The 16,219-nt window shown below is 31.8% G+C and overlaps 1 protein-coding gene across 1 annotated transcript in view; it reads left to right on the top strand.

Annotated features, from left to right (window-relative positions):
* LOC132713421 (uncharacterized) overlaps positions 1 to 16,219 on the top strand; it is a 48,383-nt gene that overhangs the window by 18,985 nt on the left and 13,179 nt on the right. The window contains exons 6-10 of the mRNA XM_060696014.1: positions 204 to 374; positions 908 to 1,078; positions 3,165 to 3,335; positions 3,731 to 4,150; positions 7,648 to 8,768. Coding sequence (XP_060551997.1) covers positions 204 to 374; positions 908 to 1,078; positions 3,165 to 3,335; positions 3,731 to 4,150; positions 7,648 to 8,768 — 2,054 coding nt within the window. The remainder of the gene's footprint in view (positions 1 to 203; positions 375 to 907; positions 1,079 to 3,164; positions 3,336 to 3,730; positions 4,151 to 7,647; positions 8,769 to 16,219) is intronic.

Genomic DNA, 16,219 nt, shown 5'->3' with positions numbered 1-16,219 from the left:
GGGCAACTTTTATTTTGATAGGAAACATACAGTTTACATTTTAATGATAGACCCTTCATGATCTCTTATGCTGTAAAATGTTGGGATAATGAAAATTAATTGATGAATTGAAAATTATATTGAAATGCAATCAATGTCAATTTTGTCGGAGCTGTATATACATTTTATTCTCATAACTTTTTAATTAATATATAAAACTCTAGTCAATGGACGTTGGGCTCAATGGTCAAGTTGGACATCGTGTGACGTAACATGCGGGAATGGAAAATATCTTCGTGTAAGAACATGTACAAATCCAGTGCCTGTGAATAAGGGGAGTGATTGTATTGGAGAAAGTTTGCAAAGCAGTGAATGCTCAAAAGACAACTGTCCAGGTCTTTAATTTATTATTATTTAATAAAGAAAAATGTGCATGTCGACAGAACATAGAAATTTTTTCTGAAGAAATATTAAAAGTAATTCTACTTATGTTTCAGCGATTTATAGTGTTTATTGTTTTGGCCAAGACATATATTCATTTCAAACGTTTCAAATCAGCATGTCAAGCTAAATACAATCTTGCAGAAAATTTGCAATGCTTGATTAAATAATATGTTTTGCTCTTTTGCACAATAAAACGGATGAAGCTAATGCAGTTTCAGCAGAGTTGTTTTCCTACAGTTATTGAGGCAATACATATCCATATCAAGTTGTTTTGTTTTACTATATGGTACATCTTAATTCAATCATGTCGTGTAATTTTGAATGCTATCAGATCTTGTAACTAACTACTTAATTTTGTATAGACTCGGCTTATAAGCTTAAGACTTCATAGTGATAGTGGAAATTTCATTAACATACATGTATTTTGAAATTCAAGTAGAGATAAACTTATTACATTGTTAACATTGACATAGAATGTTTTCAGTCAATGGTCAATGGGCACACTGGTCAAACTGGACTTCATGTGACGTCACATGTGGAAAAGGAACTCGTCAACGTTCAAGAACATGTACAAATCCATATCCAGCTAATAGTGGACGCGATTGTACAGGAGCGATAATAGAAACTGATGAATGTTCCAAAGATTCCTGTCCAGGTCGTTGCATAGTACAAAATAGAAAATAAAAAGGAATCAGTAGTATAATTTCGAATGTAACCTTCGAACTTTACCAAAACTATTATTTAAATCTTCTAAGATTATTTTGATTAAATTTTTATGTAATATATGTCTATTAGAAAGGGCTTATTAGTATTCTTTATAAAATTGAGATAATGTTATAATAACGGCGCCAAATTCGATATTCTTGACTTGCTTTGATAATGTCTTATATTCGACTTTTGTTGACAAAGAAGTATGTCGACATATATTAAGTGGATGAAATGGTAATGACAGCTTATAACTTTTACACCGTTATTTGCCAATTGCTCATACGCGTGCATTTACTCTTGCAAAGACACGTATGACCTTAACATTGCAAAGTTTATATGCCGAAGCCAATATCGTCTAAAGGCCTCAACAGAAGGTAGGATTTTGAAGTACAACACCAATTAAGACCAATCTTAATGTGTGAAGGTTTCTATTTCTTGAATTCGGAAACCTTAAGTCTAAATGATTGTTACGGATAGGACATGTTCTATTTTGAAAATCTTGTCGTACAGATTTCTACAGACCTCCCACAATGACAAGTAACAGATTACCAAATAATCTCCTGATGATGGTGTAATGAATGAAATTTCAGAACACTTAGGGCTAAAAGGTAACCATAGTAGTAAGATGGGGTAAGAATGATGTTGAAAAACTCTTCAGGAGACCCAAAGTTGTATTATGTTCGAATCCTTAATTGTTCCGAAAGTAATTATGTCACGATATTGAACTGTTCTATAATCAGGGGAGGTACGTGGCTGGAGAGCTCAGTCAGTAGTACCGCGGTACTGTATTTCGAGGGTCCCAGGTTTGAGTCTCGGTCAGGCTGCACATTAAAAAAAAACATTTTTTTTTAAAAATGGAGGTGTCTCAATCATTACTCATGGAGGAAAAATAATTATTTAGTGAGTAAAGTATGTAAGGGATCAATTTGGAGGGAGACTTTTAGGGAAACCTAAGATGATTCCTACAATGCAGAATTACCATCGGAATGCAAGTGTTGTATTGCTTTGAAAATTGTACATCTTATCTGTAATTAGTGTTGTACGACTAAATCCTACCGTTGAGGCTTTAACAAGAGTTATTTGGGAAATACCTTAACGGGGGCTATACGATATTGTTCAAGGAAACCATTTATAACATGTATTTCCAACGTGAGTGTTTTCCTACAATTTATTCATTCAATGTACACCCATATTTTGCCATTCCATCATTACTTCCTTTATTGTTATACTTTCAATTCTTGAAGACCCCTCAATTTTAGCATACTTGTAAACCTCTATGTTAAGCAATGTTTGTATTCATTACAAAAAAATATTATAAAAATTATATGTTCTTTTTAAATCCATGATGAAATTAAACCCGGCTTTTGTGACATTGAATAAAAAAATTTGTTTCATTAAGGCAAATGATGAAAAGTAGCTATTAACCTCCGTCGATAAAATATGAAAAGGGAAATTGCGTTTTCCGTCCGAACTGACCCTCGGAACCATATATCAAAACTGCTTTGTCAAAGTTTTAATAACGAAGAAAATTGTAATAAAAGTAATCAATATGGAAATGAGGCTGATCAATAGTATCTCGTTACTTGGTTTGAGAAAAACATGTCCACTGTCAGTCTCTTTATACCACTAGTATGTTAGATGTACATGAAACCCAACAAATATGAATAAAATTAAATGAAATAATGATTATCAAATACCATCAGAATAAAATTGTGTATTTCATTATTGCAAATGTGCATTTTGCATGGACCATTCTCATTATTAGTGTGTTAGATTTTAATAGATCTGCCTTTGCAATCATGTTTTATTCAATAACGCCGCGATTCATATAAATTTTCGTTATTATAAGTTTATTATAAGTTTATTTATGTTTAACTAACTGTTTGAATTAAATTAACACAGGAACCAAACAGTTTACATACATCTTAATTGTATTTTTCAGAAAATTGAATTAATTAAATAAAGTTCAGAATAAGTATGACGCAAAACTTGTTAAGAGTATGAATTTGCATCAAATATTTCATTATTTCAAGTCGATGGTCAATGGGCATATTGGTCAGGATGGACATCATGTGATGTTACATGTGGAATCGGAAGGCAACTTCAGACAAGGAGATGCACGAATCCAATGCCCGAAAATAAAGGGAAGGACTGTTTTGGAGAGAGTTTACAGAGTCGTCAATGCTCTAAAGGAAACTGCCAAAGTAAGTTATTATATATTACATACTGAACAGTGTAAATTAGTTGGGACTTTTAACCTATTAAAAACCGATTTCCAATCAATAGCTTTTAAGTTTTTCACAGTTTTGTAGACATTCATACATTTGATTTCAAGTTGTGTTTGGTGTATTTTTTAAGTTTCATGTTTACTGACAAAATCTTTTGTTCATAAGTAATTTTAAATGTAATCTTTTTTCCTCTTATATCAATGTGCACCTTTTTATATGTAGCCTGTATGACCATCTCTTGTTATATTATGTTTCATTACATTAGTAAAGTATCACTTTAATAGTCTTTTTATACTTTATGTATTATATTCAAAATAAGTTTGTTCAACAAGTCAATGCTGCCAACACTGTATGTGTATTATATATTTCAGCATTCAAGTCTGCATTTTCTGCGACCAGACCAAGTTCATACAGCTCGATAAACGGAATCAATAAACTAACCTTTTCAGGTACCATTTACCAGTATGGTAATGATTTTAGTATCTCAACTGGAACTTTCACATGTAGATTACCTGGTGTGTACCACTTGTCTGTCACATTAGTAAAGAAAAGGGCATCATCAAGAGTGGATCAAGTTTATTGTTCACTATTCAAAAATAGACAGTCTCTGATAAAGATAAAGGTTGATCCAACTGACGACGCTACGGACAATGGACATTCTTCTATATCCCAGTCTGTTGTAATTTACCTAACCGTTGGCGACACGGTGTATCTCGGTAGCTGCATAGGCCAGCCTAGCAAATACATGGAAGACTGGTCTACCTTTACAGGATTTCTACTATATCCTAACAACTAAGTTAAACTATGAAAGTTTCATGAACATTGCTATGTACTTAATGAACAATGTTTGAAGTTCGTTGTTGATGTACATTATTGCATCAAAACTAAATTTAAATAAGGTTAACAAGCATGTCTTTAAGAAGACAAAAAATAAGGTATACAAGTTTGCAAAAATGTATATTATTTATATGTTGTGTACCATGTTTGCATTACATTTATTTTGTGTCTCTTTTTATTTTAGTTGTATGCTAGTATGAACATTTTCTAATCATTGATTACTGAATTAACGCTTTGTTTTTTCAATACAATGATATCAGAGCGCAGAGAGGAGAAAGGAAAAAGCGTGGTTTTGTTAAGTATTTTCACCATCAAATATTTACAAGTTATTATCTTTCTTTACAAACATGTGAGTAATCATTATTTAATGCATGTGCATATTTTATTGCATTAAACACTTATAGTAATTTTTATATAATGTTTCTTTTACGAGCCAGATCTGGCGTCTATGAACGTACGCGTCGGTTTAATACGTTTACGTCATTTCCTTTGTGTTTTTTAACCAGATCAACTGAGGAAGAGTCTTGTTTGAGTGAAACATGTTTTAATAAATTGTGTTGTTTTTTTTATCTTTTTATACTAATCTTAAATGTATAATAAACGAGCCTATAACAGTATCAATTAAAAAAGTACAAGTACATATTGTTACTGACATCATTGTTTATTGGAGGGGTACTAAGATAAAAGCCGATTTTTATGTTTATTTTATACTACAATACTTTTTTTTGTTTTGATGTACGTTAAATATATTAATAGAAATTGATTCGGATTTCAGATTTGTTTCATTTCGGTATAAATTGTCTTTTCAATAAACATATTCCTAAACTCGACTTTCAATTTTCTTTCAATATGCCTAAGGCAAAATGACGAAATACTACGGTGTCCTTATCGTGCCATTTAGAATGTCGTCCGTCGCGTCTAAGGGTAGACACACGACAATGCGAAGTGACATCGCGACAATGCGAAGCGACGCTCGACAACGCGAAGCGATATGCGACAATGCGAAGCGACGCTCGACAGTGTCAAACGATATGTCGCACTGTCGCCTAGAAATGTCGCGGTAAAAAAGGGCGACATTTAAGAAATGTCGCTTCGCGTTGTCGAGTGTCGCTTCGCATTGTCGAGCGTCGCTTCGCGCGTTGTCGCGATGTCACTTCGCGTTGTCGCGATGTCACTTCGCGTTGTCGCATTGTCACTTCGCATTGTCGAGTGTCGAGGTTGGTAGAAGTGCATACCACGACACTCGACAATGCGAAACGACAACGCGACAATGCGATACGACGCTCGACAATGCGAAGTGACACTCGACATCGCGAAGCGACATTTTTAAAATGTCGAGTAAATGTCGCGTTATTTTTATGATTTTTACACCGCGACGCTCAACATTGCGAAGCGACACTCGACAATGCGAAGCGACACTCGACAACGCGAAGCGATACTCGACAACGCGAAGCGACACTCGACAATGCGAAGCGACATTTGGAATAATATCGTATCGCATTGTCGTGCGTCTACCGGTGCTTGGTCAGAATTTACTAACTCACCGACAAACGGTGCGATCATGGAAGGGGTCGCACTAAACTGCTGACGAATTAGCTGACGATATAGAATATATAGGAAACTGCTGACCAGTTAAACAAAGAAGGATTATCGAAAACTGCTGACCAGTTAGATAAAGAAGGGAAAACAATGAAGGTGTCAAATTGCCGTTGGTGATATTACAGGCGAGGTCGAGAAATACTTGATAAAATGTTTTTTCAAGATGTCAATATTACAAATGATACATATTAATTATAAAAAATTCAATTGATATATACTGTATATTTCTCAATTTATTTTGATATAATATTTTATTTAAGTACCTTAATGAATTTTCTTCTATGTGTTATATATTGGTTAAAATTTTAAAAATGTAGTCAAAATATGATGTACGAAAAATCATAATTTGTTTCAAGTATGTATAAAACTATGCATCATAGGTTAAAATATATACATGTACATATACGTAATGTATATTTTAACAAAATATAATTATTATGTCGTATTTAGTGCAAATATGAAATAAAGTGATTTCTGTTTCCTTATTTGTTGTTCGTATAATTGTATAAGTAATATTGAACAAAAATTAATAATGTGCTAATTGTTATAGTTAATAAGCTTTTATTACATTATAAACAACATGTTTCCACAGATATCCATTAAACTGATAATTTATCGAGATCGATATGCCCCAAGGTCATATTAAAATCGATTTCACACGCGACGTGTCATTCTTGATTTATCTATGACAAAATACAATAAACAGTCAAAAATATGTTATTAAAATGCTGACCATATTGTAGAATCTGCTGAAAAGTTAGCTATATAGAGAAAAATATATTTGGCCGTGGAATTGTTACTCGTTTTATAATGTAATCAAATTCAATATATTTTATAAAATTATGTCGACATTTAATTAAGTAAAAACACTGCTGACCAATTTAATATTATTTCAAATTGATTTAAGCCGTAAAAGTCTTCTTATTCTATATGGTCAGCAAATTTAACGCTCTTTACATTCAGGCGAGAAAATGCTGACCAGTTAAACATATAGTAGAATCTGCTGACCAGTTAGATATATAGGGAAACTGCTGACCAGTTAGAAATATAGAAAAATATATATTTTGCCGTGAAATTGTTACTCATTTTATAATGTATGCAAATTTTATATATTATATAAAATCATGTCGACATTTAATTAAGTAAAAACACTGCTGACCAATTTAATGTTAATTCAAATTGATTTAAGCCGTAAAACTCTTCTTATTCTATATGGTCAGCAAATTTAACGCTCTTTCACATTCAGGCGAGAAAATGCTGACCAGTTAAACATATAGTAGAATCTGCTGACCAGTTAGATATATAGGGAAACTGCTGACCAGTTAGATATATAGAGAAAAATATATATTGCCGTGAAATTGTTACTCATTTTATAATGTATGCAAATTCAATATACTTTATAAAATTATGTCGACATTTAATTAAGTAAAAACACTGCTGACCAATTTAATATTATTTCAAATTGATTTAAGCCGTAAAAGTCTTCTTATTCTATATGGTCAGCAAATTTAACGCTCTTTACATTCAGGCGAGAAAATGCTGACCAGTTAAACATATAGTAGAATCTGCTGACCAGTTAGATATATAGGGAAACTGCTGACCAGTTAGATATATAGAGAAAAATATATGCACGTGATCTTAAAGTATGAAGACATGGGTTTTACAGTCAGTAATTTTTGTGGAATAAAATGCAAATTAAAAGTTGTATGGACTAAATTTTTGATGGATTAGTAAGATATTGTGTTTTTTCACATGCCGCCGAAAGGAAAGCAACAAAATAAAAAGGAAAATAGAAAAAATAAACGTAAAGAGATTTCGCCTTTGTTAGAACAGACATGTACACATAACACAGAGCGTGTACACAATGGACAAACCGGTTTTGCCAGTTTACCTACCAGTTTACCTGTGTTAACTAACAGAGATAGTGATGACGTAAACAATCAAAACAAACGAAAGAAACAACGTAGTGACATATTTGTATACGATACACCAACAGTAAGTAAAATAAATAGTGAAATGAGTACTAATGGAACTTTTCAACAATCATTTACTGGCCAATTATTGCAGTCACCTCCGTATCAGTATAATCAACAATATCTTGGTCCACTACCGCCAGGTACACCAATGATGAATCAAGGTACAAACCAAACTCCACCATGGGCTATAGCTATGATGGAAACTATGAACTCCCGTCTTGATAAGATCGACTCCCGACTTGATAAAATTGACAATATTGAAAAAGTAGTAAACTCAATGTGCTTGAAACTCAATGATCTAGATATTAAGGTAAAAAGTATAGAGTCGCGAGTTTGCGATGTAGAAAACAACAGTACATTTATCAGTGAAAAGTATGATAAGCAAACAACAGAATTAGCGTCAACTAAAGATAGTGTAAAGACCATGCAAAAATCATGTGACACGTTAAATTCTACAATCAAAACATTAAGTAAAACCCAGGAAGAACTTAGAACACGCATCTTGGACAACGAATTTAGAAATATGAAGGACAATCTAATATTTTATGGCTTACCGGAAGTACATACCACATCACCGGAAGCATCCATGTTATTAACAAGTTCCTCTACAAGTAACACTGACCAAAATATTAATGTTTCGCCACAAACATATGATACAGCAACAGACCCTAATTCATGTGCCTCTATTGTAAAAGAATTTATTAAAAATACATTAAAAATCAGTACTGAGATAGAGTTTGATAGAGCCCATCGCCTTGGTACACTAACCAAACCCGAAAATCCAAGACCGATTGTTGTGAAATTTCACAAGTATAGTCACAGAGAAATAGTAAGGAATACAGCTTTCCATATGAAGGATGTCCTTAAGCAACATAGATATGGTGTTGGAGTACAAATACCCAAAGAGTGGCGAGATGCGAGGAAAGAACTTAGTACAGTCTACCAGAGTGAAAAAAAGAAAGGAAAATATGTCCGATTCGTTGGGGAGAAATTATACGTGAATAACACGGAGTACACAGGTGGTTCCAGTCATAGCGCTTCTTAGAGGTGTCAAGAAGAGCAATTGCACATTTTATCTTGGAATATAAATGGACTGGTTCGAAAACTTTGTGATCCTGACTTTATAGAAATAATAAAGGAAAATGACATTATTTTATTAACAGAAACGTGGCTGTCAAAAAACTCCCATTATAATTTAAATATCGATGGCTATTGTACGGAACACTTATATGGAAACAAATCTATAAATTCTAGAAAAGGAAGACACTCTGGTGGGATTTCTATTTATTATAAATGTAGTTTGAAAGACAAAATTAGTATTATTAGCAAAAATCAAAGTGGTATATGCTGGTTAAAAATTTGTAAATCTATTATTACTTGTGATACAGTCGTTTATCTTTGTTGCACATATATCCCTCCACGTGACTCACACGTATTGAACAGATTTGATATTGATATGTTTAATCAATTAGAAATAGATATAGAAAAGTATAAAATGTTAGGAAAAGTCCTTGTTACAGGTGACATGAATAGTCGCACGGCATTGGCATTAGATTTTATTGAATTTGATCGTTATTTAGATAGTAATGTATTATTATTAGCGAATGATTACAATTGTACAAGGGTAAACAAAGACCACGTGCTTGACGCACATGGGACACGTTTAATTGATTTTTGTAAGGCGACAAATCTATTAATAGCAAACGGTCGTTTACACCTTGATAAATCTATAGGTGAATACACATTTATTGGTCATAATGGAATGAGCGTAGTTGATTATCTCTTATTAAGTAATGAAGATTTTCAATATATTAAAGAATTTGAAATATGTAAACCAAATGATTTATCTGATCACAATGCTCTTCATTTTTGTATTGAGAGAATACGCCCACAACAAAATCCACGTGACCCAAGTTCAACCCATGAACTATTTTTAGCGTGGGATGACTCAAAAGTTGATATATTCCGAAATTATTTATCAGTCGATATAGAACGGCTTACACAGATAAGCAATAATTTAAATAATGTTTCTGTAAATGAAACAATAAAATCTTTTACGACATACATGCAAGATAATGCATTTAAAGTATTTGGCAAATGCAAAAATACTAATCGAGAAACAAATTTAAAAACTAAGAAAAAATGGTTTGATAAAGAATGCTATGAGGCCAGAAAAGCATTAAATAGAGCAAGAAATGTATTTTTGAGAAATAGAACGAACGAGAATAAAAGCATTTTCATAAATAAAAGAAAGGTATATAAGAATATAAAACTTAGATGTAAACGTTTATTCAAAAAGACAGAGGGGAAACGAGTGTCAAAATTAGCAAAATGTAACCCAAAGTCTTTTTGGAGAAATGTGAGAACACAATACAGGCAACCTACTATAGAAAATAGAAACATAAGTATTGATGATATGTATATACATTTTAATAGTTTGTACGGTTCTACACCACTGTATGATCATGAAAATAATGATGTACATAATGATTACATATATGATAATGATTTAGATGTTGAATTTACATCGATGGAGATAAAAAATGCAATATTTTCGCAAAACAATTCCAAATGCCCAGGTACTGACCATCTGATTGCAGAAGTATTTAAAAATTCAATTGATATAATTTGTCCATTTCTCACACGCTTTTATAATAAAATATTTAATGATGGCGTATTTCCTGAATGCTGGGGAGAAGGTATTATAGTACCAATTTTTAAAGGTGGAGCTCATGAAGCAAAAAACTTTCGCGGAATTACCTTAAATAATATTTTGTCCAAAATATACTCAAAATTATTAGTTGATAGACTTATTAAATGGGCTGATAAACATGAAAAATTTATTGATAATCAATATGGTTTTCAAAGGAATAAGTCAACTATTGACTGTATTTTTGTTCTACATGCTATAATAACAAAGACTTTGTCGAGTAAGAAGAAACTCTATGTAGCATTTCTAGATTGGGAGAAAATGTTTGACCGTATTGATAGGGTTTTATTATGGAGAAAGTTACTGAATGAAAATATAAATACAAAATTTGTTACTGCAATCAAGTCAATGTATGGTATTGTTAAATCTTTTGTTAAATATAAAAACATGCATTCTGATCTAATTAATTCTAAGATTGGAGTAAAACAAGGAGATCCAGCAAGTAGCATATTGTGTTTATTTTTTCTCAATGATATATTAAATAATATAAATAGGAACATTCCTGGTATTGTTAACATTGATGATATACAGGTATTTCTGTTGTTATTTGCAGACGACGCTGTAGTTTTCACACATGATCCAAATTCATTACAATCTATCTTGAATGATATAGAACATTATTGCAATATGTGGAATCTGAAATTAAATGTATCTAAAACAAAAGTAATGATTTTTGAAAATGGTAGACATACATCTTATGATTTCTTTTTGTATAACACTAGAATTGAAATTGTAGAATCTTTTAAATATTTAGGTGTGTATCTTTTTAAAAATGGGAACTGGAACAGAACTCAAAAATATATTGCGCAACATGCGTCATATTCACTACACAATCTATTTATTGTATGTAACCAGTTGGAACTTCCAGTTTCCCAAATGATAAGTTTATTTGATAGTATTGTTTTACCAACATTAAATTATGCTGCAGAAGTGTGGGGGCATCATGCTGGTCCGAACATAGAAATTATACATACAAAGTTTTGTAGAAGATTGTTATGTGTGAAACAATCAACCAATGTAGATGTGTTATATGGTGAACTTGGTCGTACACCAATGTCCATTCATAGAAAACTAATATTGATCAAATACTGGTTAAAACTTCTTAAACTTAATGAAAGAACTATATTGTATAAAATTTTTATTATGTTAAAAACAGATGCCGACAATGGTGTAACTTATAGTGGTAAAAACTGGGCATATACTGTTAAGACTATTTTAGAGCAGACTGGCTTGTTTTATATGTGGGAAAATCAGTTTACTATACATATAGATTTTAGTATTATTAAACAACGAATTTTAGACATATTCTATCAAAGTTGGTATTCCTCAATTAATAACTCGTCTAGATTAGATACATATTGTTTATTTAAACATTCATTCGAATTTGAAAACTATTTGGATTTTATCGTTGAACCGAAATTTAGGGTAGCTTTATCCAAATTTCGTTCATCTTCTCATAGTTTGGCTATTGAACGTGGACGGCATAGAAATATACCAAGAAATGAAAGATTGTGTAGTAATTGTAATGCCGGTCTTATAGAAAATGAGTATCATTTTGTATTAATATGTTCTAAATTCCAGGACTTAAGATCAAAATATATAAAGAGATATTATTATACGTGGCCTACTAAACAGAAATTTGTTAATCTCATATGTGCAAAATCAAAAGCAATAATTAATAATTTAGCAAAATATATATACTATGCAAACTTGCGAAATAACTAGTCATCTTTAATGCAGATACATATATATATTATATTATTGTGCTCTTCTGTAAACCATGTCTTTGTATAAAAAATTGTATTGCTATGGAACATGTTGTTTTAATGCAATAAAATATTTGTAGTTGTAGTTGTAGTTAGATATATAGGGAAACTGCTGACCAGTTAGATATATAGAGAAAAATATATTTTGCCGTGAAATTGTTACTCATTTTATAATGTATGCAAATTTTATATATTATATAAAATTATGTCGACAATTTATTAAGTAAAAACACTGCTGACCAATTTAATGTTAATTCAAATTGATTTAAGCCGTAAAACTCTTCTTATTCTATATGGTCAGCAAATTTAACGCTCTTTACATTCAGGCGAGAAAATGCTGACCAGTTAAACATACAGTAGAAATCTGCTGACCAGTTAGATATATAGGGAAACTGCTGACCAGTTAGATATATAGAGAAAAATATATTTTGTCGTGAAATTTTAATTCATTTTATAATGTACGAAATTCAATATATTGTATAAAATTTTGTCGACATTTAATTAAGTAAAAACACTGCTGACCAATTTAATGTTAATTCAAATTGATTTAAGCCGTAAAACTCTCTTATTCTATATGGTCAGCAAATTTAACGCTCTTTACATTCAGGCGAGAAAATGCTGACCAGTTAAACATATATAGTAGAATCTGCTGACCAGTTAGATATATAGGGAAACTGCTGACCAGTTAGATATATAGAGAAAAATATATTTTGCCGTGAAATTGTAATTCATTTTTATTATGTATGCAAATTCAATTTATTTTATAAAATTATGTCGACATTTAATTAAGTAAAAACACTGCTGACCAATTTAATGTTATTTAAAATTGATTTAAGCCGTAAAACTCTTCTTATTCTATATGGTTAGCAAATTTAACGCTCTTTACATTCAGGCGAGAAAATGCTGACCAGTTAAACATATACACATGTAGTAGAATCTGCTGACCAGTTAGATATATAGGGAAACTGCTGACCAGTTAGAAATATAGAAAAAAATATATTTTGTCGTGAAATTTTAATTCATTTTATAATGTACGAAATTCAATATATTGTATAAAATTTTGTCGACATTTAATTAAGTTAAAACACTGCTGACTTATTTAATATCAATTCAAATTGCAATTATTGCTTTTGAAAATACATTTTTTTTCCGTTACAAGATTTTTCTATTGAAATATCACTAACAAGAGATTTTGATAAAACTCATAACATCATAATTCTTTATAAAACATTAATTCAAATTTTTGCATATCTTTAGAGGTATAAAAAGCTGTTTAATATATCCTTTTAAAATCACGGATTTATATTACATGTAGTAATGTAAATCCGTGTTAAAATGTATGATATTATGGTACTTTAAATGTATATATTAATTTAGTTTATAAACATAGTCATATAAATGCAAAAATTAAAAATATAATTAAAAGAATAAAAGTAATTTCCCATCTTTTTATTACCCCCTACGGCGTGTTTATATAACTTCACACTCTCAATGTTTCCCTTCTTTGTGTAACTGGTCAGCATTTTCCGATAATCCTTCTTTATTTAACTGGTCAGCAGTTTCCTATATATCTATATCGTCAGCTAATTCGTCAGCAGTTTAGTGCGACCCCTTCCATGATCGCACCGTTTGTCGGTGAGTTAGTAAATTCTGACCAAGCACCGGTAGACGCACGACAATGCGATACGATATTATTCCAAATGTCGCTTCGCATTGTCGAGTGTCGCTTCGCGTTGTCGAGTATCGCTTCGCGTTGTCGAGTGTCGCTTCGCATTGTCGAGTGTCGCTTCGCAATGTTGAGCGTCGCGGTGTAAAAATCATAAAAATAACGCGACATTTACTCGACATTTTAAAAATGTCGCTTCGCGATGTCGAGTGTCACTTCGCATTGTCGAGCGTCGTATCGCATTGTCGCGTTGTCGTTTCGCATTGTCGAGTGTCGTGGTATGCACTTCTACCAACCTCGACACTCGACAATGCGAAGTGACAATGCGACAACGCGAAGTGACATCGCGACAACGCGAAGTGACATCGCGACAACGCGAAGCGACGCTCGACAATGCGAAGCGACACTCGACAACGCGAAGCGACATTTCTTAAATGTCGCCCTTTTTTACCGCGACATTTCTAGGCGACAGTGCGACATATCGTTTGACACTGTCGAGCGTCGCTTCGCATTGTCGCATATCGCTTCGCGTTGTCGAGCGTCGCTTCGCATTGTCGCGATGTCACTTCGCATTGTCGTGTGTCTACCCTTAGACGCGACGGACGACATTCTAAATGGCACGATAAGGACACCGTAAAATACTGTACATCCACAAACGTTGCAATTGCATGTTGTGTTTCATGAAGCACATTGCTAGTAGTGAAATAAATTTCAATACATGTGAATTAGTAATCTTTAAATCTGTGTCACTCTGTTTAATGTTAATAACATGTCAAAAATTCTTATATGCTTTATCAAATAATTCGCACTGATGCTATCAGAAGTATAATATTGCTTCAAATATTTATCTTACCGTAAGTCATTTTAATCTGGTGAGTAATGGTTTAACCGGAGGGGACTATAGTTTTACTTTAGTCCGCTCGTCCGTCTGTTTGTCTGTCCGTAAGGCAGTCAGTCAATCCGTCAACAAAAATTGGATCCCATGTACTGAAAATATTTTTATGATTTTGTTTCCTTCCTATGCCTATGTTTAAACTCTGGAATCTATGACTACAGACTTGAAATATGGCTGAAATATTTATATACTGATAACTAATAAATTACTGTTACTGTAAATAGTTTTTATAAAACTTTAGAAATAGACTGATGGCAGTATGGAAATTATGAACATCATTTTAGCTCGTCTATTTCGAAGAAATAAATGAAGCTATTATGATCGTTTCGGGTCGTTGTTGTTGTCTAAATATGTGTCAAACTTTAAATGCTTGCTTAACATGGCAAGAGGCAGCTGTAAGACAAGGGTCGTAATTCTGAAGGCTATATTTCTTAAGTAATCTCCCTTTTTACTAAGAATCTTATTCAGAATTGCCTTTTGGAAAGTATAATTTCAAACTATAAAATAAAGTGTATCAATATGAAACTTAAAATACCTAATGATCATGACAATTCATTGTAGTGACTTACCCAACATAATATAATATAAAACTTATATGACCTTTTAATTAAAATCACTATTACCATGAAGACGAGTAATTAATTCTTATTAATAATTAATTAAAAAATTCCTTACATATTTTACTCATACTTTGACAAAACAACACTTGTGACCAAACCAACATGATAATTAATTCAGATATGACTCTGATCTATAAATGACCTTGATCGTCAAATTTAGATTTTTAAAAGATACTTAAACGGGCCAAAACAACACTAAGTCAAAACCAAAATGTTGATTTTTTTCAGATTTCATCTTGACCTTAAAATGACTCTGACCATCAAAGTCAAATAATTGAATATTGCTTAAGTTGAGATAACTTTTTATTTATTAACAAAACATTTTCATACTTGGATAAAATGGCATCAATATCAAAACCGACATGTTGAACAATTCACAAATGACCTTGACTTACCATGGTCTAGACTGTGACAATGATCATGTTAAAAATTAAAATATGACCTTGATTAGTAAATTAAAACGACTGTCAAGGTGGGCTGCCATCTAAGAAAGGATCTTCTTCATCTAGTTCTAATATTTGTTTAAAAATTGGTGAAAAGGTTTGTTTTGATAATAAACTTTTTGCTGAGACTTTTAACAATTTCTATACAACTGTTGCTTGTAAACTTCTATTGTCTATTGTTCTTTCCTTACATATTCATAACAACTGTGATAATTTTTTAATGTAATCTTTTCATAATATGCACATGATTATTTCTTTATGTGATACTGACTTTTTATGAATTACATTACTTTACATTTTAAATTGTGATAATTTTAAATGATATCCTTAATCAATGTGATTTTTCTT

This window comes from Ruditapes philippinarum, unplaced genomic scaffold, assembly GCF_026571515.1.
Source record: "Ruditapes philippinarum isolate M1 unplaced genomic scaffold, ASM2657151v2 ctg5587_1_1_1_1, whole genome shotgun sequence".
Lineage (NCBI taxonomy): Eukaryota > Metazoa > Mollusca > Bivalvia > Venerida > Veneridae > Ruditapes > Ruditapes philippinarum.
This window is presented reverse-complemented; position numbering and strand designations above follow the sequence as displayed.